The sequence below is a fragment of the Zophobas morio genome, unplaced genomic scaffold (assembly GCF_036711695.1).
Source record: "Zophobas morio isolate AGI-343-1 ecotype UQ-CSIRO unplaced genomic scaffold, CSIRO_AGI_Zmor_V1 ptg000005l, whole genome shotgun sequence".
In the NCBI taxonomy this organism is placed as follows: Eukaryota; Metazoa; Arthropoda; class Insecta; order Coleoptera; family Tenebrionidae; genus Zophobas; species Zophobas morio.
Genome location: NW_026972110.1, coordinates 3013622 through 3037692, shown reverse-complemented (window position 1 = coordinate 3037692; position 24071 = coordinate 3013622). Strand labels below are relative to the sequence as shown.

The 24071-nt window shown below is 32.9% G+C and overlaps 9 protein-coding genes across 15 annotated transcripts; 5 read left to right on the top strand and 4 right to left on the bottom strand.

Annotated features, from left to right (window-relative positions):
- Window positions 1-40: 40 nt before the first annotated feature.
- On the top strand, window positions 41-1629 carry LOC135121870 (reticulocalbin-2). The gene is made up of 4 exons (XM_064046152.1): window positions 41-574; window positions 624-768; window positions 819-1141; window positions 1198-1629. Exons 1-4 carry the CDS (start codon window positions 210-212, stop codon window positions 1367-1369), a joined length of 1005 nt encoding a protein of 334 aa, XP_063902222.1. The 5' UTR covers window positions 41-209; the 3' UTR covers window positions 1370-1629.
- Window positions 1541-5668, bottom strand: LOC135121880 (peroxiredoxin-6). Of its 5 annotated transcripts, none has more exons than XM_064046189.1 (4): window positions 5580-5668; window positions 2302-2491; window positions 1879-2253; window positions 1541-1825 (listed from the first exon to the last, which is right to left on the bottom strand). In XM_064046189.1, the coding sequence occupies exons 2-4, from the start codon at window positions 2478-2480 to the stop codon at window positions 1627-1629; spliced, it is 753 nt and encodes a 250-aa protein (XP_063902259.1). In that variant the 5' UTR covers window positions 2481-2491; window positions 5580-5668; the 3' UTR covers window positions 1541-1626. The 5 variants fall into 5 exon arrangements, with proteins under 5 accessions (XP_063902259.1, XP_063902239.1, XP_063902243.1 ...); XM_064046169.1 differs by having other exon boundaries at window positions 2302-2647; window positions 5580-5667; XM_064046173.1 differs by lacking the exon at window positions 5580-5668 and adding an exon at window positions 5175-5372 and having other exon boundaries at window positions 2302-2647.
- On the top strand, window positions 5614-9640 carry LOC135121805 (carnitine O-acetyltransferase-like). 3 transcript variants are annotated; one of them, XM_064046097.1, is made up of 12 exons: window positions 5614-5703; window positions 5755-5806; window positions 5874-5922; window positions 5979-6433; window positions 6483-6636; window positions 6785-6956; window positions 7020-7195; window positions 7284-7384; window positions 7432-7554; window positions 7610-7732; window positions 8955-9153; window positions 9209-9640. In XM_064046097.1, the coding sequence occupies exons 2-12, from the start codon at window positions 5787-5789 to the stop codon at window positions 9560-9562; spliced, it is 1926 nt and encodes a 641-aa protein (XP_063902167.1). In that variant the 5' UTR covers window positions 5614-5703; window positions 5755-5786; the 3' UTR covers window positions 9563-9640. The 3 variants fall into 3 exon arrangements, with proteins under 3 accessions (XP_063902167.1, XP_063902159.1, XP_063902174.1); XM_064046089.1 differs by having other exon boundaries at window positions 5617-5707; XM_064046104.1 differs by lacking the exon at window positions 5755-5806 and having other exon boundaries at window positions 5634-5724.
- LOC135121947 (actin-related protein 2/3 complex subunit 5-B) lies at window positions 9627-10458 on the bottom strand. The gene is made up of 3 exons (XM_064046221.1): window positions 10161-10458; window positions 10026-10098; window positions 9627-9969 (listed from the first exon to the last, which is right to left on the bottom strand). The coding sequence occupies exons 1-3, from the start codon at window positions 10298-10300 to the stop codon at window positions 9730-9732; spliced, it is 453 nt and encodes a 150-aa protein (XP_063902291.1). The 5' UTR covers window positions 10301-10458; the 3' UTR covers window positions 9627-9729.
- Window positions 10459-10488: 30 nt separating this feature from the next.
- Window positions 10489-11239, top strand: LOC135121958 (large ribosomal subunit protein uL29). Its single transcript, XM_064046229.1, has 3 exons — window positions 10489-10596; window positions 10787-10923; window positions 10974-11239. Exons 1-3 carry the CDS (start codon window positions 10594-10596, stop codon window positions 11203-11205), a joined length of 372 nt encoding a protein of 123 aa, XP_063902299.1. The 5' UTR covers window positions 10489-10593; the 3' UTR covers window positions 11206-11239.
- Window positions 11240-12349, bottom strand: LOC135121913 (N-terminal Xaa-Pro-Lys N-methyltransferase 1-like). Its single transcript, XM_064046196.1, has 3 exons — window positions 12246-12349; window positions 11676-12171; window positions 11240-11556 (listed from the first exon to the last, which is right to left on the bottom strand). Exons 2-3 carry the CDS (start codon window positions 12143-12145, stop codon window positions 11310-11312), a joined length of 717 nt encoding a protein of 238 aa, XP_063902266.1. The 5' UTR covers window positions 12146-12171; window positions 12246-12349; the 3' UTR covers window positions 11240-11309.
- Window positions 12350-12597: 248 nt separating this feature from the next.
- On the top strand, window positions 12598-15968 carry LOC135121799 (uncharacterized). The gene is made up of 9 exons (XM_064046083.1): window positions 12598-12849; window positions 12901-13054; window positions 13108-13260; window positions 13314-13546; window positions 13595-13817; window positions 13872-13997; window positions 14054-14235; window positions 14284-14521; window positions 14572-15968. Exons 1-9 carry the CDS (start codon window positions 12719-12721, stop codon window positions 15058-15060), a joined length of 1929 nt encoding a protein of 642 aa, XP_063902153.1. The 5' UTR covers window positions 12598-12718; the 3' UTR covers window positions 15061-15968.
- A 404-nt stretch (window positions 15969-16372) lies between these two features.
- Window positions 16373-17291, top strand: Bet3 (Blocked early in transport 3). The gene is made up of 3 exons (XM_064045965.1): window positions 16373-16608; window positions 16659-17069; window positions 17119-17291. Exons 1-3 carry the CDS (start codon window positions 16570-16572, stop codon window positions 17203-17205), a joined length of 537 nt encoding a protein of 178 aa, XP_063902035.1. The 5' UTR covers window positions 16373-16569; the 3' UTR covers window positions 17206-17291.
- Window positions 17218-19596, bottom strand: Gata (Glutamyl-tRNA amidotransferase, subunit A). Its single transcript, XM_064045959.1, has 7 exons — window positions 19000-19596; window positions 18450-18940; window positions 18165-18404; window positions 17965-18112; window positions 17688-17905; window positions 17440-17642; window positions 17218-17386 (listed from the first exon to the last, which is right to left on the bottom strand). Exons 1-7 carry the CDS (start codon window positions 19030-19032, stop codon window positions 17232-17234), a joined length of 1488 nt encoding a protein of 495 aa, XP_063902029.1. The 5' UTR covers window positions 19033-19596; the 3' UTR covers window positions 17218-17231.
- Window positions 19597-24071: the final 4475 nt, after the last annotated feature.

Genomic DNA, 24071 nt, shown 5'->3' with positions numbered 1-24071 from the left:
ATATAACAAAGTGATCCAAATGAGGTGGTTTTATTTTGTATTTATTGTTGGTGTCACTGGCTACCAGCTGTAATTGACAGATCATTGTTGATAGTTATTAATCAGAAAACCCCACAGAGATAGTCGGTGTAAATAATACTGCAGCAGATGATTTCAAACAATGTTATTATGACAATATTTGAAACGGTTTTGTCATAAATTTAGTAAAAATGTTAACCAAAACGTGTATCCATTTTATGACATTACTTATGGTTTATGTGATTACTTTAAATTCTATACCTACTAGCGATGCAGGTGTTATGCACAGTCACTCAAATGATCTTCACAAAGAACGCGAATCAGATGGGGCGTACAGTCCCAGAGACCACTCACATTTCTCGGATAGTGGTGAACATCATAATGAATTTGACCATGAAGCTATTTTAGGTAGTCATAAGGAAGCTGAAGAGTATGATCATCTTTCACCAGAAGAGGCCAAGAGACGCTTAAGAATTTTGTTGCGGAAAATGGATTTAAACAGTGATGAACAAATTGACAAAAAAGAACTTAAGGCATGGATTTTACGATCTTTCAAGTATATTTATTAGTACGCCACTAACGTTATGTCAAATGATTTTTTTTAGGATGTTATCTGAAGAAGAAGCAAATGAACGCTTAGAAGATGCTGATGAAGATAACAATGGTATTGTTACATGGCAAGAATACTTATCAGATGCTTATGGTATAGATGATGAAGAGAATTTGTCAATTGAAGATGAAAATGAACATGTATGTAAAATTAACTACTTGAATCATTGTTCATCTGTTCTTATTTGTAGTTGATCAAAGATGATAAAGAGATGTGGAAAGCAGCAGACACTAATAATAATGGTGTATTGGATGGCAAAGAGTGGATCGCTTTTTCTCACCCAGAAGAACACCCTGCCATGCTTCCAATTATTTTAGAACAAACTTTACGTGATAAAGATGTTGATGGAGATAGGTCTATTACTTTTCAAGAGTATGTAGGTGACAGAGGACAAGAACATGATAAAGAATGGTTGCAGGTTGAAAAAGAAAAATTTGACCATGATTTAGATAAAGATGGAGATGGCAAACTTACAAGTAATGAAATTTTATCGTGGATTGTTCCCAGCAATGAGTAAACAAATTATTTACAAAAGTTTGCATAATAATTTTAAAAATATAATTTTCAAGGGAAATCGCAGAAGAGGAAGTGCAGCATTTGTTTGTAGCTAGTGATGATAATCATGATGATGTACTTAGTTTTGAGGAAGTACTGGAACATCATGACACATTTGTTGGTAGTGAAGCTACAGACTATGGGGATCATTTACACAACATTCATCACTTTGAAGATGAATTGTGATACCTTGTGAATATTGTAATAGCATGTGTAAAAATAGTCCTTGAATGTATTTGTTTTGGAATCTCTTCTGTTTTCATAGTCAATTTTATTTATTTGTGACTTCATTTTCTTTAGTTCTAAAAATTCAGTTTATCCTATTAATGTAATTGAGTGCCATAATTCCACAATAAATTACAAATTGAACTATTTATTTAAAAACTATTCAGTGTTACAAAAATAGAAATTAAGTTATTAAAATAAAACTTAGATTCAGTCATTTAGGGTTGTGGAGTTTTCCTAACATAATTTTTGCCTGATGGTAATGCAACAATTGTCAAAAGAGGAAACAAAGTTTTAACTTCTTCATCAGACACAGAAGGCTGTACCATTACATGTTCTTGAGGTTTCCAATCGACAGGAGTAGCAACTTTATGTTTATCCGTTAGTTGTAAAGAATCAATGACTCTTAAAATTTCACTGCAGAGAAATGAGTGATATTTTGCAGAATTTACAATATAACAATAACTTACTCAAAATTTCTTCCTGTTGTAGCAGGATACAATATAGAAAGACGCATTCGTTTCTTGGGATCCACAATAAATACAGCCCTGGCTGATAATGGTATGCCATCAGCATCCTTTTCGTCGGGGTCAATCATTTGCAAAGCGGTAGCCAGTTCACGATCTTCATCCGCTATAATTGGATACGGAAAACCTTCTTCCGAATAACCAGCATAAACTTTTATATCATTTAACCATTTTTTATGTGTGTCTACAGAATCACAAGACAGTGCTATAACTTTTACTCCACGTTTAGTAAATTCAGAATGCAGTTGTATAACTCTGGCCAATTCTGTTGTACAAACGGGTGTAAAATCGGCGGGATGTGAAAACAAAACACCCCATCTAAAATCAACACGTGGGTAAAAAAAATAATAAATTGCGTTAACTTACGAATTTCCTAGCCAATCATGAAATTTGATTCGACCTACAGTTGTTTCTGCCTCGAAGTTTGGGAAAATATCACCCAAGTTTACCATTTTCGGTGGTGTACAATTGTAGGTTATGTTGTAAAATACCGACAACGCACAAACAACCAAAGAACACAAAATGAAATTCACTATCGTCGACATGTTGCAGTTGGCTGTGGTGTAGTAATAAAAATTACGTTTAGATTAAATAATACCTGTATAATTATTATTACTAGTGCTCATTTAAATCAGAGCTATTAAGCATGTTACATGTGCTAAAACGGATTGAGGCACTTGTTTTTATTTTAAAAGTAAAACTTTCACTGGCGCTGAAAAACAAAACCGTTCATTAATTTAACACACTTCAGGTTGATTAATCCAATAAATCTAAATATATTTACGTGTTCTCATTTTTTTATTTGTAGTAAATTGTTATCTTATTTAAATTGTAATAAGTTAATAACTATAATATAAGCACTCGCGAATGACTCGCGACTTCTGCTTACTGGTTTACGACCCTGGCCTTTGTACGAATGTTCTGCTGTTTCTTACTATCTACACGATAACGATAGGTACACACGGATTATGTACATACAAATTTTAATGCAAAATAAGAATTTTGTCTTTAGATAGATTTAAAACAAATGCAATGTTCTTTTTAATGCCTTTTTACTTCTCGAGCGTAAGCAAAGGAAGTATTGTAATCGAGTCCGTCGGCCGACTCTCTACTTTTACATTTTCTCGATTTTTCATGATCCCTAGAAGACGAAGAAATAGGTCTCCCGTTTCCGTCTGTTTGCCGTCCCGGATTTTTAGTAGACAGATAATCTCCGAAAGTACTGGGCCGATTTTTATCAAATTTTGTATTTATATTAGGTACCTATATCATGTAGATGATAAAACGCTAACCAAAATTTGTCCAATCATCCCTACCACTAATGTGATGACGTCACTTCAAAATTGTACATACATAGTAATTGGGTTTTAAATTGTATAAAATAACATAGTCCTACATGCATAATAATAAATACATACACATGTATTTGCTTATACAGGATGAATGAAAAAAATTTAAGAATCAGTCAATTTATCCTGTTCTTGTACAACCTTGCTATTATCTCGGTATGCTTTTTGCGCAAAAAAACCGAGTATGCTTACTTAATTAATTGGTCCTTTCTTCTGTGATGAAGAGACAAAATCAATCAAATGTCAGTTTCTTTTAATACATATGCATGCATTGCATGTATTTAATACCACCGTTACGTACTTCAATGCCGGCGCTGATACGATATGACGTGCTAATGGTCGAATTCTTTCGAAGCACAAACATACACAAAACAGTTATAGTAGCCTGCATAGATATTGTAGCCGTCCATAGAGTCGAAATTTGCGAATAAAAATAAAATAAAACCGGCTCAAACGGAGCCGACAACGGCTTGCAAGTTCTGTCACTGCGGCACGCGTCACCTCACACAGGGGTGTATTTAAGGCTGTTTGCACAAAATCTTACGGTCACTGTAATCTTGCTATTTTCTATCTACGATAAACAATTTGTCACACAGCTACGAAACCGATGATCTAGAGAAAGATGGAAGTTTGAAAATTTATTTCAACAAGTGTAATAACCGTTTGGTGCAACACAATTGGTTCAAGCAAACTAAAATATGACAGGAAACAAACAGTCCACGTGGACTAGTTTATAGGCGTGTTTGCTGCTAAGATGACTAGGTTTTTCGCTCCACCTGCCTCCGCAACGATGAATATACCATACCACAACTTGTGTACAGTGAACAGAGCTTCGATTTTATTGACGAGATTCAGCTCAGAAATTAAACAGATTATATCATAACGGAAAAAATGACATTTAATATTAAATACGTCTCTGTGCAACGTGTGCCAGAGTGACGTCAGATTTTGCACGCCACCGTCGGCTCCGTTTGAACCGGTTTTATTTTATTTTTATTCGCAAATTTCGACTCTATGGACGGCTACAATATCTATGCAGCAGCAGGCTACTATACTAGGAATTAAGAATACATTGTTTCCCACTGATTATGTGCTTTAAATATATTTAATATTGTCTGCATTTGTTCAGACCGTGCCCCTTTGGAATTTACACCCTCGAGGCGCAGGAATTGAGGGGGTGTTATTTATCCTTCTGGAGCAAGGGAAATTCTGTCGAAATAATCTTCGACTAATTTTTTAAACTATTAGGTTTACACAGTTGCTTTCACTTCCTAGTATTTAAGGTTTTTATGAAGTGTAAAGAATCAATAAATAAAAATTAATATTTTTGTAGGCAAAGTAGCGTTCACAATATCGGTCGTTAGAAAGTTTAAAATGTTAGCGGCGTGGTTATGTTGAAATCAAAAATTAAAATCTCGGTCGTATCAAAGAAGATTAACAAAATATGAACAAAAGGCGACACTCTTTTGTTGGTCAATTTTGGTGACCTGCAGCCATTTTGTTAGCGTGCTTTGACGCGGAAATTTTATGTCGAGAAAATTGGTCACACGTACATTTGTCGCATAGTCAATTGATCGCAAGGTAAAATTCATCGCAAAGTATTTTCTTTTCATAAAATTAAATTTTTTGTAATTTGATTTTTAAGTTACAATAAATTTAAAAAATACTTTCGGAGATTATCTGTCTAATAAAAATGTATGACGGACAGACAGACGGAAAAGGGAGACCTAATTCTTCGTACTCTAGGGATCATGAAAGGTCGAGAAAACGTAAAAGTAGAGGGTCGGCCGACTGACTCGATTACAATACTTTGCTTACGCCACAGTATATCTTATAAGCTCAGGATTTCAGGAAGTAATACAAAACGGCAAAGTACAAAATTTTCCTTACGTAAGATGTGGGCAAACTCGTATTCTATTTGCACGTTGACGTTATTTACTACTTGATTTACACCAATACACCAACTTAGAATTATTTTACTAATGTGCACGTCTCAGTAATATCAAATTAGCAAAGTTTTTACAAAGGTGACAAAGGTCACGAATATACGACACCGAAAATAATAACTGCGGTGCGTTATGTTGTGTGTACGTTTTACGCGAAGGCTGTTACATGACTGTTACGTTGCAATAGAAACAAAAAATAATAATTTATGACTTGTTGTGATCACGGTGTATGATTAACCTTATGACAAATTGTCTAGTTTCCTTATTAGTATATGACATTTGATAACAAAAAAAACAAACTAAATAGTTATTCTACGCACGGAAACGAACAAGTGATAATTCAGTTTACCTCTAGTTCAGTTACTTTTACAGGCCTTACGCGAGTTCTGGCATATATAGTGTTGACCTTCACCTTAGAACCTTGCCCCATATTGAAATATTAACCATTAACAAATGAGCAGGAATCAGCTGTAGCAAGTATTCTTTGACCTTAGGTAGGTGCTTTCACTTTCACTTGGTTCCAGTTTTGAATGTACGTTGTGTTACGACTTGGACAATGTTGAAAACTGAAGACAGGTATCTAATTTAAGATCGTTGCAGCGTTTATCTGAGTACGGTTTTTAATTAAATACATTATTTATAGACACACAAAATATTCCCAAGATAACACAATGTTATCAAAGAGCAGACTGGTAAGTGCAAAAAAAATAACTGCGTCAAGGTATCCATATGGTTTGAGAATTTTCAGATAATGTCTCAGAAAAAGTTGGTCGGTATGTACCAGAAAGCAAACAGTCCACTGTTAGCAATGTCTAGTGCAGCTGTTATGCAAACACAGGTCTTGCCTCATTTACCTGTACCAAAACTGGAGCAAACTGTTGAAAAATATTTGAAATCGGTTGAGCCGTTTTTGAACGAGACTGAATTAAACCATACCAAAAAATTACTGACACAATTTCAATCAGAAAGTGGTCTCGGACCTAAACTGCAAAAGCTTCTGGTGGAGAAAGCACAAGAGACTGATAGTTGGTTGGTTGACTGGTGGCTAAATGTAGCATACTTGGGATACAGAGACCCAGTGGTGGTTTATTCGAGTCCAGGTCTTGCTTTCCCGTGTCAGTCATTTTCCAGTCAGGAAGATAGGCTTGATTATACAGCGAAACTCATTTCTGGTGCTCTTAGTTACAAGACACTCATTGATAGGTTTGATTATACATATATTAGGAAGACATTATTATGATATATTTTTTAGTGGTAAAATGGCAACTGATATGATGGGAAAAGATCCTCTAGACATGAATCAGTACAAGAAAATTTTTGGAACCTGTAGATTACCAGGGCTTAAATGTGACAACTTGGAATATAATCCACAATCTAAGCATATTGTGATTGTTAATAATAATAATGTAAGTATTTTTTTAAATCTGTAATCATGTAAAAATTACTTGAAGAATTTTTTTTGCTGGCAGCGCAAACAAACTGGAAGTGGATTTGTTAACAAAGATTTTATATACCTCAGTTATAATTAACTACTATTTAGTGCTTCCTTTTTAGTTTTTCAAGTTGCCAGTAATTGATGAATGTGGAAGTGTCATTAACGTTGGAGAAATAATTAATGCGTTAGTACAAATAACTGAGGATTCACAAGAAGCAGGTCCACCTGTTGGTATTTTGACATCAGATAATCGGAACAATTGGGGACGAGCATATCAGGATCTTACTTTAGGTACGTGTTATATGACACTCTTTATGTGAATAAAAATTAAAACATACACATATTTGTTTTCAGATTTAACAAATTTAAAGTCTGCAAGAGAAATTCAAACGTCTCTTTTTTTGGTTTGTTTAGACAAGCCTATGTGTCATGAAAATGATGACAACAGAACAGCAGCAAGTAGGCAGTTGATATATGGTGGTGGTAGTAGTGCAAATGCAGCTAATCGATGGTATGACAAAACTGTTCAGGTATTAAAAAAAGAAAAAATAATTTGGTTATTATTACATATAATTTTTGCAATAATGGAATAAGTGTCTAATATAATGTTTTTTCAAGTTTGTTGTTAGTGAAGATGGAATAGTTGGTTTAACATATGAGCATTCTCCAAGTGAAGGGCAACCAATTGCTGTTATGACTGATTACATTATGGATCATATGTAATATTTCTCATGATCATAATAATGTAATACTCATTTAATTGTAGTGCCCAAGACAAGTCCATAAATAAACCAGATGTAGCTTTCTATGCTGCACCTGAAAAATTAAATTTTAACGTTGATGATAAAATTCAGAAAGCCATTGACTGTGCAAGTTCAAATATTGACAAGTAACCAATTTATAGTTATATTTTATTAAATTGTTTATTTAAAATGTTTTTTCAGACTTGGTGCAAACTTAGATATGAATTGTTTTCAATTCAACTGTTATGGGAAAGAATTTGTGAAAACACAAAAGATGAGCCCAGACAGTTTTATTCAAATTGCCATGCAATACGCCTTTTTCAGGTAAGACTATTTTCTTATTAATAAAACGATTCGTCAGATATCCCAATTGAGAAAATAACAAGTATAGATGAAATTACAAAGTTGATAGTATCAGTTGTTCTTTCAAACTATAACTTAAGAGAAAAAGTGTGATCTATCTGAATGTGTTCAACATTTTACAAATCTTCTACATAAATGAAATAGGAAACCATAACTACAATTTTCAATTTCTTTAGTGCAGCCATTTTATTGCTAGCATTCTTGGTAGCTCAGCGACTCACAAATTATAATAATAGCGTTAATTAATTAACTATCAGTTAACAGTTAATTAGCATTTCTAAAAACTGTTAACTGTAGTATTACATCCTGCATATACAGACAATAAAAACTAACTTCCGAAGCGTAAGCGTCTGTACTATATTTATTACAGAGTCAATAATCTCTGAAACTACTGGACAGATTGTTGTAAAATTTTAGCCCTAATTATTCTAAAAATATCGTGCAGATAGTAATTAAAATTTCTCTGATTTAATAAAAACAAAACTTACATACTTATTCTTAAACCTACTGCATGTAATGACAATTTTGGAATTAATTAATAAATAATAATTTAACTAAAGACGTCTACTCCACGTTTACACTTCCAACAAGGACCTTGCCGTGCTCTTCAGAGACTACAAGTAGGAAATCTTTATATTCGACGTACTGTACTGCACAGTAAAGTTTGTTAATAATTTAATAAAATGTAAAATTTTCTAGGTACTTGTAGCTTCCTTATAACTATAAGAACAGTAGGTATCTACATATGTATATAAAAAATATTTAGCAGTACCTAATCTTCAAAATCGTTCTTTTTGGAATTTGAATACTGCTTGCTCTGGTTTAAATTGTGATTTTTTTAAATTCTATATAATTTTTTTTAACTTATTTGATTTTGTAGTGTAACAATTTTGATTCGTTAATAAAAGTCACTGTAGTTATTTTTACGGCTGCAGTTAATATTGTATGACTATAATTTTTTCCTGTTGTTATTTGTACTCCAACATTCTGAGTTTGTGTTATTTGATTTGAAATGTTTTGATTTTGTATAATTGATCGCATTATTACTACTCTTAAATTTCCACTTAAGGTATATATTTTTATATGAAATACAGTAAACGAATGTTTTGAATTGGAGAATGAATTTACAAAACAATATTTGTAGAAAAAAATAGGTATTAGTTAAAGAGTACACTATTTCTAGGATTCATAAAGTACCGGGGGCCCATTACGAATCTGCAGCGACAAGAAAATATATCCATGGTCGAACTGAAACCATCAGATCGTGCTCGAATGAGTCCATTGCGTTTGCTAAGGCAATGTTGGATAATTCAAAGTCCGCGAACGAGCGAGTTGCTGCTTTAAAACAAGCTGTCAATGCGCACAAAAAATATTCAATCGAGGTAATGACTTTCAATTAAGCAATGTGATACAACAAGTAATATTTTCAATTTACAGGCAGTTAATGGTTTTGGTGTAGATAGGCATCTTCTAGGTTTGAAGTTAACAGCAATTGAAAATCAACTTCCCATACCAGAAATATTTAGTGACCCCTCATTTACAAGGAGTACTCACATGCGCTTATCTACAAGTCAAGTAGCCACTAAATGTGATGGATTTATGTGTTATGCGCCTTTAGTGCCTGATGGTTATGGTTGTTGCTATAATCCCAGAAAGAATGATATTAATTTTGCAGTTTCTGCATTTTGTGAGCATCCGGGTACAACGGCTGCACAATTTCGTGATGCACTTGAAGAGAGTCTGATAGACATGCATGACCTCTTAGCAACAACACAAAAATCAAAATTGTAATGTATTTATGTATCCTACATTTTTTTATGACATGGTATTGGGAATAATTTTATTAAATACATAATTTTAATAGAGTAACATTTTTTATTTAAGTAAAAGCTTTTATATTATAAAACGAAATGTCATACTGTTATACATATTGATGCTTAATGTGAAAACTTATCTTGTTAGGCTCGCCTTGTATCTGACAACACTCGTACAATGCAACCTACACCTCCTATGTTATAAACTTTTTCATGCCATATTAATAAGTGACCACTACTTCCTTCTGAAGGATATTCAAATCCTCGATAGATGTATTTCATTAAGATATCTATCAAATCAGGACTTAAGGAATTAACAGCCTCTTCAATTTGAGATGGTTTGACAGCAAGTAGGACCCTTAGAGTTAAGTTTACAGCATTTTCCTTTAATACAAAATTATTTTTAATGAGTGTTAATATGAAAATTTTACTGTGATTACCTTTACTTGTTGATTTTTACTACCTAATGGTGCATTGCTTAATACAGACTTTAGAGCCTCCATATACTTCCCTGTAAGTTTAATTAAGGAAAAATCAAGACAAAGAAACGTGTATTGTAGTGCAGAAAAGGATATTTTTGTAGCAAACTATTGACTTCATTTTCATCTGGCCCGGCTGGACCCCCTTGATCACCGTCATCCTCTTTAAAATTATCTTCACTATACTGATCAACATCAATTTTTCTGAAGGCTGAACTCGACGTATTTTTCGCCATTTCGTTAGAGTCTCTGGAGCGAGTTTCTTTAACTTAAATACTGCCAGGAAAAAGCTTTCGGTGTTCTTAAAAAAATTTGGTATTCTGAATCAGAACTTGCAAACACCGCCCACTTAAATCCACAGCTTAAAACATCGTAAAATTGACATTTGACTGACAGTGACACTAAAAAAACAAATTCACTAACAAAATTTAGGGATATTTGTTAAAGATTCAACTCGAGGAGAGCCAACTTTGTAGAGCGATATACCCCTACGTAGATTTCTTTCAACTTGTCTGTGCACAAGAATACGATGGTATGTTTCTTAAATCAAGTATTTTCAAAGTATTCAGTAATCATCTAATAGTTTTTTGAATAGATTTAGTTAGTTGTGCTTGTTTTTTGTGGATATCAATACTTATTTTTCAAAAACAATGTTACTGTTGGACGAAAGTGGTGTTATCTGTTTTTGAGGTTATGTTATTGAAAGTGCCTTTTTGTTTCAGGGGAAGGTAAAGTGTTCCGATTTAAGACTTCGAGACAAGAAAGAGCTCACCAAGCAATTGGATGAGCTTAAAACCGAGCTTACCAGTCTTAGAGTAGCAAAAGTTACTGGAGGTGCTCCTTCCAAACTGTCCAAGATGTAAGAATTACGGCATAAAATTAAAATAAATTAACTTTATTTTGTTGTAGTCGTGTTGTACGGAAAGCTATTGCTCGTGTGTATATTGTAATGCACCAGAAACAAAAGGAGAATTTGAGAAAATTGTATAAGAACAAAAAGTATAAGCCTCTTGATTTACGACCAAAGAAGACCAGAGCTATTCGTCGTGCTCTTACAAAACATGAACAGCGTATTAGAACGCCAAAAGAGCTTCATAAGAGGTCAGTTTATCCAGAGAGGAAGTTTGCTTTGAAAGCATAATTTGTACTGGAAATTTAATAAATATTTCATAACATTTTTGTTTTTATTTCTTTATTAAGGCAAATGAGCTGTTGGTCAGGTACAAAAACATGTTTGATTTATGTTTACTGCATATTTGTGTATGTGTTGTTTGGTAGAGGTTTTAAAACAAACATGTAAACGGTATACAAGCCTTTTGGAAAATTTCTCTGTTTCACTTGCCTCCGGCAATCTAGCCCCGCTGTTGTGAATATTTTACGATACAAGGATAATGGTCGTGTTACTGATGAATCTTGCTCATCCTTATCAATATCATTGGTTGAGGAAATATTTTCTTTAATTATGATGACTCCATTTGGTTTTAAACCTTTTCTGAAAAAAAGAATTAACAAATTGTAGCTACCTTAATCATAAAATAAACATGATTTTTGTATTGAGTAAAATACGTTACGAAAATAAAATTTTCTATCAAGTTATTTTTGCGTACTTACTGACAAGACTTTAAAAATTCTATGAGATCTGAATCAGTTAGGTGCCCTAGAACCCACTGACTCCAGATAACGTCATACTTGTTTTCTTCAGGTACAAAACTCTGTAGCCCAACAGAATAGTAGTTCTCTATTTTCGTTTGTAGCTTTGGTCCAATATAAAGTTTGGCTTGATTTAAAAACTGTGGATTTTGCTCAACGAGATCGACTTTATCAAAAAATTCTGTAAGTAGATGTTTTGTAATCCTACCAATACCTGCACCACAATCTAATGCATATGCTTTCTGCGGGGGCTCTTTTGAATTAAATAATTGTTTTAACAATAACTTAGAGTCCCTAATATCAGTTTGTGATATACATCCAAAACCTCCCAACATTCCATCGATAGTCGCGGGAATTTCAGACCAATACTGTACAGCATTTGCGTAAAAAGATTCTTCATTGTCTATTACGGAAGATGTATCCAGTTCCATTGTAAATACTTGTTTTACTGGTATTTCTGAAATAGAATTAAAGATATTTACGATTTATAAAACATTGAAGTTTTGTTTGGGGACCATTAACCTAACTAACCTAAAAATTTTGTTTGCAACTGTTGTCAACTGCTGGTCGACTGTACGCGATCATCACAGCGATCATATGGCTGGTATACTTGGTACTGGTACAATGGTATATACGCTGCTGGTATATTTTTAAACATCCATGTGAACGAAAAATTCTAATAAGATTCGTGGTTTCCTAATATAATATATAATAAATATTTATACTAAAGTGACGATGAGTTGTTAGATATAATAATCTTGTATTCTATTTCTTCTACTCTTTCAAGCATCACAACAAAAATGTAACGTTACATCCTCATATGTGGAAATGCATTTGTTTCAATTTTATCACAGTGCTCCGAACACGAACATTTTTTTTTACAACGTTATCTCGTTATCACAAAGCTGGTAAAAAATGATACTGCGAGCTCATTGAGCCACAACTGTTCCAATAATAAGGGGAGTAGGTGACGAACAATATCAGTTTCTTCTGTGTGAGACAAGATGAGAATATTTAGTACAATGAAAATGAAGAAATTATTATTACTTGTACTATTCTCAATTTTCTTGATTATTATTCTATTTACAGTAACCCGCAATTCACCCATAAATGATGTTGATAGAAAGTTTAGACTGTAAGTTACAATGATCAGTATAACAATACATACACATCTTATTCATTATAGTGAAAAAATCGATGAACTTATTCACTCACAAGCAAGTTCCTTAGCTTGCAAACAACCTAGACTTCCAGTATTTTCGTCCGAAATAATGAAATTTATCCATGAGGAACCTCCAATAGTTTGTTCGAGTGCAGGAAAAGACTGGGTTAAATGTGAAGTAAATGATAATGAATAATTAACTTTTGAACACTAATATTATTTTTTTGCTAGGGAAGTGAATGTAAAATTGAAGAACATATTAAAGAGAAATTCGGTCGAGTGACGTGCACATTTACAGACATAATTCGAGTAAACGATTTTGAATCAACAAATGGTGAAACTACAGAATCAGATTCTTATTATAAACTGGAAGCAAGTGATGTTGTATGTAGATGGACAAATGCATTATTATAATTGCTAAAACATCCTGTTCTTAGGTTAGAGTTTTATGTAAATCATCCAATAGTCAATGGTCCTCAACTTTAACTGGTATACGATTGGACCAGAGTGTTTGGACAAGAGCAAACTGGAATAATTTACCCCCCACAGCTACAAAGTTCAATGTATTAATGTTTGGTTTTGATTCTATTTCAAGAAATTCATTTATAAGAAAATTGCCAAAAAGTTATGACTATTTGACAAAAATATTACATGGAGATGTTTTGCAAGGGTAATCCATTAGTTAGGTGATTTTTAAAATCTAAAGTTAAAATTGTAGCTACAACATAATAGGTGACGGTACACCGCAAGCATTAATTCCAATACTGACTGGTAAGACGGAGTTAGAACTACCAGACACTAGGAAACGGTTTTCAAACACTAAATTTGTTAATTCATACCCCTTTATTTGGAATGATTATAAAGATGCTGGATATGTAACTGCCTTTTTTGAAGATGTGCCTGAGTTAGGTACTTTTACTTATCGCCTGAATGGTTTTAATGTCTGTTTTGTGTTTATGTAAATTATCCTTGATATTAAATGAAGATGGCTTCAGGAAACACCAACTGATCATTACATGAGGCCATACTATCTAGCATCACTGGGAGAAAGACGAAAGTGGCCTAAATTATGTGCAGGAGAGATTCCAAGACACCAGGTTATGTTAAATCAGATAAAAAATGTAAAGTGTTTATAACGCGATCATAACAACTTTCTGATTTGATCATCATGTTACAGTTTTTCACTGTTTACAAACAAAAACCAAAGTTTTTGTTTGGCTTTCATGGTGAATTATCGCATGATGATTACAATTTGGTAGGAGTCGCTGACGATGATTTGTATCAATTTTTGCAGTATTTAAATCATTCAGGTATATTGGAAGATACAATCCTTATAATAATGGCAGATCATGGTCATAGGTACTTTGTTGTATTTCTTTTATTCATTCATTTTAATGTGTGTTATAGATTTGCAGAAATAAGAAACACACTTCAAGGAAAACAGGAAGAAAGGTTGCCGTTTTTTTCATTTACTTTTCCACGTAACTTCAAAGATCACTTTAAACAAGCTTATGAGAATTTCAGGAAAAATATTGATAAATTATCAACACCTTTTGATGTTCACGCTACACTAAAAAGTATTGTAAATTTGAATGATATTGGAGTTGCAGATATCAGTAATAGGGCAGTGTCTTTGTTTACAAAGGTGAAGTTTATTATTCTGTTGGATTATTACATGATGCAGGTGTATTTTAGATACCAAGTGAAAGAAGTTGTGCTCATGCATACATTGAACCACATTGGTGCGCATGTTTAGATTGGGAGAAGATTTCTGTGTCAGCACCTGTTACTCAAAGAATTGCAAATGTTTTGATTTCAACTTTAAATAATTATACTGAATCACATCGGCATCTGTGTGAAGTATTAAGTTTATCAAAAGTTGAATGGGTTATGAAAATGGCCCCCAATGAAAATCTCGTTAAATTTAATAAAAATGCGGATTTAGATGGATTTGTGGCTGATTTGTCAGCCAAAATGACATTGAAATCTGATTTATATCAAATTAAAGTGATTTTAGTACCTGGAAATTCAATATTTGAAGCGAGTGTTAGTTATTTCATTGAACAAGATGAATTTTCTGTTAAAATGAGTGACATTAGTAGAATTAATATGTATGGAAAACAAGCAAGATGTATAGAAAACGATTATCCACATCTCAGAAAGTACTGTTATTGTAAGGATTAATTGATTTCATGCTCAACAAAGCACTAAAACGCATTGCTGTATATCTTTTTTCAAATGCTTTGCAAGAGAGAAATATGTGTCTGAAAAACTAAAGATGACATACAGGGAAATAAGGAAGACTGAATGCCGCATCAACAAGTAATAAGTTATAGGTACATATTAAGTTGTTGGAGATTCAATTTCTCTCTACCAGCTCCACTCAAATCTCAACTTTTGTATATAATAAATATAATTGATAAGAGCCATTATTTTATAGGAAAGGGAAAATTAATTCACCAGTCATTAAAAATATGTGTAGACTTAATCATGTTTGTATTATTTTCAAACTAGCAGCTAGGAATGATTTTTTCTTTGCATTAATAAGTTTGTTGATAATATTTTTTTTAATGGTTGTTGGCATCAAATATGATTCAGTTTTAATTACCGATTATTTGTGATTTGAGTACAAATTACCATTAGGTGCCTATGACCTTAAATTAAAAAGGCCCAGTTAGGTCACTTGGGCAACGTGAGAATTTTTAAACTATTGTAATAAATATGTATAATGAGCTACGAAGCCGTTTTTTTTTTTTTTAATTAGTCATTGTTTTGTAGAAGTCGACCATAAATATTCACAATATTCAAAGACGTGATGTTATTTGGATCTTGTGACTAGTAGACTTTCATAATGATTATACACTGTTAAGAAACTTTGATATCAGATTAGCATGTTTTATGACTTCACTGGGCCTTTTGTGTCAATTGAATTGCTTTTATTTAAAAGATGACTGCTGGTTTCTGCCAAGTAATATTTGCCTCATAATCATTGCTGTATTTTTTATATATAACAGTTGGAAGTCAGGTATGTATTATGTTAAAATTAATGCCAAATGTAAATATTTTAATTGTAATAAAAAATAATCAATTTGTTTTTGACTTGTTATCACACCCGTCTTAGTTGATTTCACAGATATTACATATTCATAATGTATGGTTTTTAAAAGAAAAATTTTGTCCGAAACGTCACTGGATATAATTTCGGAGGCTTCCACGGTCGGAATCAATACATGATCGTTTTCTTGACAAAACCATACAAGATAAGAACCAAAGAATCTTAAAATGAGAAAAACTAGGTTCTTCGGAGTCCACTTAGGGACAACTAGTGACTTCTTTATGTCATTCCGTAAGCTCCCCATGTATTTTTTATGGGAACCGCTGACACTCGTTACTGTGTGGTGGGAGTCAAAAACTTATTTCTGCCTATCTTTACCTACATCATTATTTTCGCTGGAACTGGAACATATCTTTTATAGGGGCCCCGCCCATATCACGTTTCGTTCTGACAGGAACTAGTAAGCTAAATGACAGATGACAGATGAGTGACAGCAAGTATAGCAACAATAGTTTTGTAATATTAATTTTTGAATAGCACATATTTCATAAGCAACAAATAATAACAATTTGCTCACATTTAAGGATTCGTAGTGTTGGCAGAAATTTCGTATAAATAGTAGTCAATCAGACATAAAAATGTCGCGGGCTTCAACACGATTTGATACGAAAAAAGTGGTATGTGGAATTTCTCATGTTTTTTAAATTTTCTGAATAAGCGTTCGTAGAACTCGGAATTAGTTACTTTAACGTATGGAGCATTAGTGGCACAAATGATAAAAGATTTGGATAACACAGAAGATGTAAGTAAACAACTGGAACGATTAGGTTATAATATGGGTATCAGATTGATTGAAGACTTTCTCGCAAAAACAGGAACTGGACGTTGTCTTGATTTAAAAGATACAGCAGATAAAATTCAGAGTGCTTTTCGGATGTATTTAGGAGTACAACCAAATGTTGCTAATTGGAGTGCAGCTGGAGATGAATTTTCGTTCATTTTAGACTCAAATCCTTTAACTGATTTAGTAGAACTTCCAGATGAACTAAAAAATTTAAAATATTGTAACATAATTTGTGGTGTAATTAGGGGAGCCCTTGAAATGGTGCAACTTGATGTTCAAAGTTGGATTGTGCAAGTAATAACTATCAAAAAGACTTATTAGATGACTCACTACAGTATTTTAGGATCAACTAAAGGGAGATCAAAACACAGAAGTTAGAGTGAAGTTTATACGAAGACTGGAAGATGCAATGCCAGCAGGAGAGGATTAAATAAAAAAAATGCAACTGTAAAAATTTTAAATTTCAGTGCAATGTTTGAATTGTACAGCATTTTCTATATATTTTGCTAAAGCTAAGAGCATTGGTTCACTTAAATTTTTCCCCATAATTTGTAAGCTTATCGGCATTCCTTTACTAGACAATTTTATAGGCAATGTTACGGCAGGAATACCTGTAATAATTGCAATAATATATATTTAAAAAAATTATATATTTTTTACTAACCAGCCATATTTGCTGGTTGAGTACAGTAATCTTGTAAAGCACACTGGTCTCGATTTGTTTTCTGCACAAAATCTTCATACAAAGGAGCTGTAGTTAATGTTGTTGGTGTTAACAGCAATTGCACATTCTCCCATACTTCATCAAAGTCTTGTACAATTAATCGTCTAACTCTCAGTGCTTGATTAAAGTATTTGTCATAATTTCTAAGACAAGATTTTCAGAGAAATTCTATTAATTAATATAACTACCTTGTCAGAAGAAAATAATTGCCAGTCAAAATTCTGTTTCTCACAACTTCGTTAAAACCTAAACTTCTGCTTGTAGCAAATAATTTTTCTGTAGATGCATCTTCCTTAGCTCTAAATCCATATTCAATGCCATCATATCGTGCCATATTACTTGCCACTTCACACTGGTTAAGAATAGAGTAACAAACAATACTGTATTCAGTATGTGGCATAGACACCTAAAGAATAATAAATTGATGCCATAGAATGACCAGATCAAAAAAAAAAAAAAAAATACTTGCTGAATTTTTGCTCCATTACATTCAAGTAATTTTGCAACTTCATTCCATACATCTAGAACTTCTTCATCTAGATGTTCACAGTGATACTCATTAGGAATACCTACTTTCAAGTTTTTAATACTTAGTTTGTTAACTGATGGTAATCTAAAAAAATATTTATAATCATCATCCCCATGCAATTATTTGTACTATTTACCTGATTTTTCTATATGGTTTTGTGAGTGATGTTGAATCTTTGGGATCAAATCCAGCAACACAGTTAAGGACAACGACACAGTCATCAACAGTTCTAGTAAGAATTCCTGGTACATCCATGGAATTCACTAGAGGAATTAATCCATATCTTGATACCAAACCATAAGTTGGTTTTAATCCCACTAGTCCACAATATGAAGCTGGATTTCTAGTTGATCCTCCTGTATCAGAACCTATAGCTCTACAAAATAATTAGCGATTGTTATGATAATGTAAGAATTCTTACGCAAAACATGTTCCTGTAGCTACAGAAATTGCACTGCCACCACTACTACCACCAGATATATAAAAGTTATCATTGTTTTCATTATACATCCAATGATTTTTTGCAGGTCCTGAAACTGAATCTACTGTTCCTGAGCCCATTGCAAATTGATCTAGGTTTGTTTTCCCAATTAATATAGCACCAGCAGTAATTAAACGTTCATATACTGTAGCATTGTATGTTGGAATAAAATTAGATAACATTCGTGATGCACATGTTGTTTTAATATTAGATGTGCAAAAATTGTCTTTAATTGCAATAGGAATTCCATCAAGTTCTGAAAGAGGTTTTTTGATTTTATAACGTTGTGTGGACTGTTGCGCTCTCTGTTGTGCTTCATTTTCTGTGAGAGTTATAAAAGCATTGTATTTCTTCAGACGATGGGCTTTTTCCAACGTGTTACTTATCAGTTCTGAAACTGTTATTCTGCCATCAATTAAGAACTGAAATACCTGTAGCAAATATGCCTTTTAGAAACGCTGACAATATTTTGGTTTGTTAAGGTCGTTACCGTTTTTATATTAGCGGACAATAGTTTATCCATTGTATGTACTTAGATGTAAGGTATACACAAATCACATAACACATTAAATGTATAGCATTTTGTTGGTTTATTTTAAATGGCGAAATTGAAATTGAAAGCATTCATAAAACTTTCATTTACATTATGCCTCATATACAATCATTAGAAATATTGAGAAATACGTAGTTACCTTAAAAAAACTTTAAAAACCCCTCTAACCTAAAACAACTTAACCTCATTTTCAAATTTAATATGTATTTTTTTTTATAGTCGTAATTAGAAACATGGTACGATAAAGAAAAGGATATTGTATTTAAAGAAGGGCAAACAAAATAATTTTCTGATTAATGAGGAAGTCTATCCCGTTTGTAAATCACCAATAAAAAAACACATTAGTTTGATTCAAGATTCGCGCCGTTGTCAAATTCGAGGCCGGTCACGACCGTCACGACCCCTAGTCGGACAAGTTTACAAGAACTGGACAAGTCTGTTGATTGTTGATTGGCAAGCTTGGCAAGTTGGCAAGCATAAAGGTGGGTCCGTGGCAAGCAGGGTGCAGGGATGTTTATAGTGAAATTGATCCAGTATCCAGTCACGATGGGTAAAGTCTGTTGTCAACATATCTACGACATGACATAATTAGCTATCTTTGTCTCCTCACTACAATATCCAATAATGCTATCCCTCTCTACCGTCTAATATAGTTATCTTTGTTACTCTAGTGGATACGATATGCTATACTATCCTATGTTGGGCTTTCAACTAACCAATAAGGTAACGGCATTTTGACAACTTCTACCAATGAGATTGTAATTTATGGAAAATACCGCGTGATTCAATTTTAATTTCACGCCAAATAATGGATTATATTCGAAAATATTTACAGTCCAGTATTTACAGAATTTGAAAATAATCGTTCATGTATTACTGAGATGTATTAAACACTTTGCAATCATTCATGAAATACACGAATCAGAATCACTAATATCACGGGCCTACAAAATTGAGATGTAAAAGTCTTGCTGTTTTTATTTTAGCAACAGTGCTAATTACAAAAAATTGGTCTAAAGAGTTTAGACAGTACTTTCCTCGCTGTCGGAAACTTGACGACTGCATGCCTATTGTGTTTTTTTTCTCATTACATTTTTGTAGTGGGAATTAAAAAAAAAATTGCAAAATTGAATTTTGATAATTATTGAATCATTCAAATGCAAAGACTTTAAATTCTCAACTAAGCTATTTGGAACTACACCTACATTAGAGATAACTAGGGGTAGAATTGAAATTTTTTTAAGATTCAATATGGATTTCATTTCTATCGATAAGTGTAGATATTTTGAAATCTTGGTGTGGTATGTTTGAATAATGTTGTTTGTGTTAGGAACAGCAATGTCAATGAGAATGGCTTCGTTCGTGTGTTTTTTGATAAGTATGATGTCTGGTCTGTTAGCTGTAATGTTTAAGTCTGTAAGTATTGTGCGATCCCAGTATAATTTGTATTTGTTATTTTCAAGGAACGGAGATGGAATGTAAGTGTAATACGGTGTCGTATCTTCGATTAAGTTCATAATAAGTGTTGCTAATTCTTTGTGGATGATTTTGGCGACGTTGTCGTGTCTAGCTTTGTAGTCAGTTTGTGCTAGGATTATTATTAAGACCCACCACTGACCCGGAAATGACCGGCATTCAGGCAAGACTTCTATCATTACGGGTACTAAGACCAAGTAATGATATGAATTGATTAGATTAACAGAACAACTTTCGAGATTCTAGAATTACAGCATACAAATTAGTCTGCTATTATTCTCTAATCTCACCCCATCCCCAAAAGTCCAGCGTAACTACCGACCATTTATCCGCGCATCACATGAAAAGTGACCTACACTACTCTGACCTACTGGTGCTAATCTAATCTGACTGACATGATCAGACTGTTCAAGAAACTTACGAACAATATGACATGTTCCTAACAAAACAGCTTTTTGAATTTTGATAATTATTGAATCATTCAAATGCAAAGACTTTAAATTCTCAACTAAGCTATTTGGAACTACACCTACATTAGAGATAACTAGGGGTAGAATTGAAATTTTTTTAAGATTCAACATGGATTTCATTTCTATCGATAATTGTAGATATTTTGAAATCTTGGTGTCGTATGTTTGAATAATGTTGTTTGTGTTAGGAATAGCAATGTCAATAAGAATGGCTTCGTTCGTGTGTTTTTTGATAAGTATGATGTCTGGTCTGTTAGCTGTAATGTTTAAGTCTGTAAGTATTGTGCGATCCCAGTATAATTTGTATTTGTTATTTTCAAGGAATGGAGACGGAATATAAGTGTAATAGGGTGTCGTATCTTCGATTAAGTTCATAAGTGTTGCTAATTCTTTGTGAATGATTTTGGCTGCGTTGTCGTGTCTAGCTTTGTAATCAGTTTGTGCTAGGATGCTGCAAGAAGAGATTATGTGCTGGATCGTTTCAGGTTTTGCTTTGCATAGGCGACAGCAGTCGTTTTTTATGTTCGGATCTTTGATGATGTATTTTCTATAATTCTTGGTATTGATTACTTGGTCTTGAATAGCAAACACAAATCCTTCTGTTTCGGCATACAAACTTGATTTTTTTAACCAAATCAATGACATCTTCTTATTGACATGATTTTCTTCTAAGTCTTTGTAGAATTTTCCATGTAGTTGTTTTTGTTTTAGCCCACTTATTATTTTATCTATTGTGTGGGGGGTGTGGATTTCTTCTTTTATTATTATTATTGTTATTGATGATATTATTATTATGCTCAGCAATCTCAGCATCATTGTTCTTTTACCGCATAATACGTCGCCTAGTAATACCAAAGACCCGGGCAACCCGGGTGCGATTCTCGGCCTTTCCAACTTTTTTTTTCCTTCAAATCAGAAACAGCACATCCCATTTTCGCAATGTGAGAATACAATAATGGAATAGATAACTGTTATTATTACACTGCAGTTTATCCATGTGCTTTATAACGCATTCGTATTTTTCCATTATTGTTGGTGCTATACATCAATCAATGCACTGGATATAATAAATAAAACTAAAGTATGATTCATTAATGAATGCATTAAAAAGTATCTTCCGGATTCTTTACAAAAATAACGTGTAACATCAGTGCTTATCGGCGGAGTGACCGTCAGCGATGCGTCCAAATATAAACATTTCGTCCAATAAACAAACGTGATGTGGATATTGTAGCCAAGTAAAGTGTGTTACTGAATGTTGAACAAAAATGGGGCCTAGGGTTGCTTATACACAACTTCCGTCACCCTTGAAATACAGTCGAACAAATACAGAGTTCAGCTTTAGGTAATGTCAACGTCGTTGGCGAAACCCGTCGACAAATATTTTGTGTTTTCGGTGTTGTGGGAATAAACGTTTATAAAATACAAAATATTCGAAAAATTATAAAATTTAATTTTGTGAATTTTATTTTTACTTCCTGAGCGTAAGCAAAGAAAGTATTGTAATCGAGTCTATCAGGAGGCGACTGGATACTTTTATGTTTTCTCGACATTTCATGACCCATAGAGTATGAGTCTGTGTGCTGTCTGTTCAGATTTTTATTACGCAGATAATCTCCAAAACTACCGGACCGATTGTATTTTATATGTATGTTAAGAATATCTAACCAAAATTTACCCCATCTCCCTATCAATGTTATGACATCTCAAAAATATTTATGATCCTAAATTTTATAAATCAGCATACTCTTGTATTTGTTTTGTTGCATACAAATTCGGAAAATCTATTTTTTTAATTTTTCAAAGAACCGGGATTTGTGGCACTGCACTTCTTTAAATTAACATTAGATCAATATACCTAAAGGTGTCTCATAAAATTATTGGAATCTTGGTATGTTTATTCAGATAGGGCGAGTATTATAAGTGAGAGAATTGGCTAAACTGAATAGATAAAATTCCTGTTATTATAAGTTGGCGAAAAAAAGTTGTCAAATTTGAAGTTTCATTATTTCATTCATCCAGTGGTGCTAAGAGATAGCCTATGGTGTTTTTAAAATTCATAAAAGCAAAAATAGTGCCTTAAAAATATATATTTTTTTGTTATTCTTAGCACCAAAAGCGAGACTAAGTTTATTATTCCAAAGACATGAAAAAAAAATTCAAAAACATGTTTTCAAATAACAATAATTTGGATCCTTAATTTCGACAAAATAGAATAATTAAGCCAAAACTTAAATATTTGTGCAGGAAATCATAAAAATGAAATAGCAACTTTTGGAACATTTTTGAATGTTATGGATCTGTGCGTTGTCGTTTTTCTCTACTGTGGTAGTACAAAATGCCTGTAACCATTTCCACTGGTTTATATTTAGCAAAGTATAGAATGATAAGTTTTTTCATAGCTTACCTATTGATATGAAATAAATCAATTCTGTTTTTTTTATGTTCATTTAAACTTATTTTTAGTTATTATTACTTTATTGTTATAACTAGATATTTGCGTCATTCAGAATAAAATAGCCTGTAAATAAAAGTGTCTCCCTTTTACTTAGATTGTGCATTGTGGAACCATTAATTGCGCCGGGGCCAAGCGCGGATACAGGATTTCGTTTAGGGGGGGGGGGGGGGGGGGCAATTTTTGTGCGGTTTTAAGTCCGAGAATTCGTTCTAAACAAAAAAAGTTATAAAATTTTAGCTAGTATACTCTGTTTCACATAACATGGGTGACATTTGGTTGTTTTCGTTACACGTATAGTGTACAGTAGAACCTCGATAATCCGAATTAATTGGGAAAAAGGGATGTTCGGATTAACGATTTGTTTGGATCAGTGATTTTCCCAAAAATCTGAAAGGGAATTGAATAAAAACGTCGTACACAGTTGAAAACAAACTTCAAGAAAGAAACCTTAATTTTATTAAACAAAATTAAAGAATTCTTGAGCAACAATGGATAATAGATACATTCTAAAAAAATATTACTCCGTGACCATAAACACGCTCTTTTTGGAATCAACACGTCGGGATCTATACCCTTAATTTTTTCAGAATTTTTAGATGAATTTT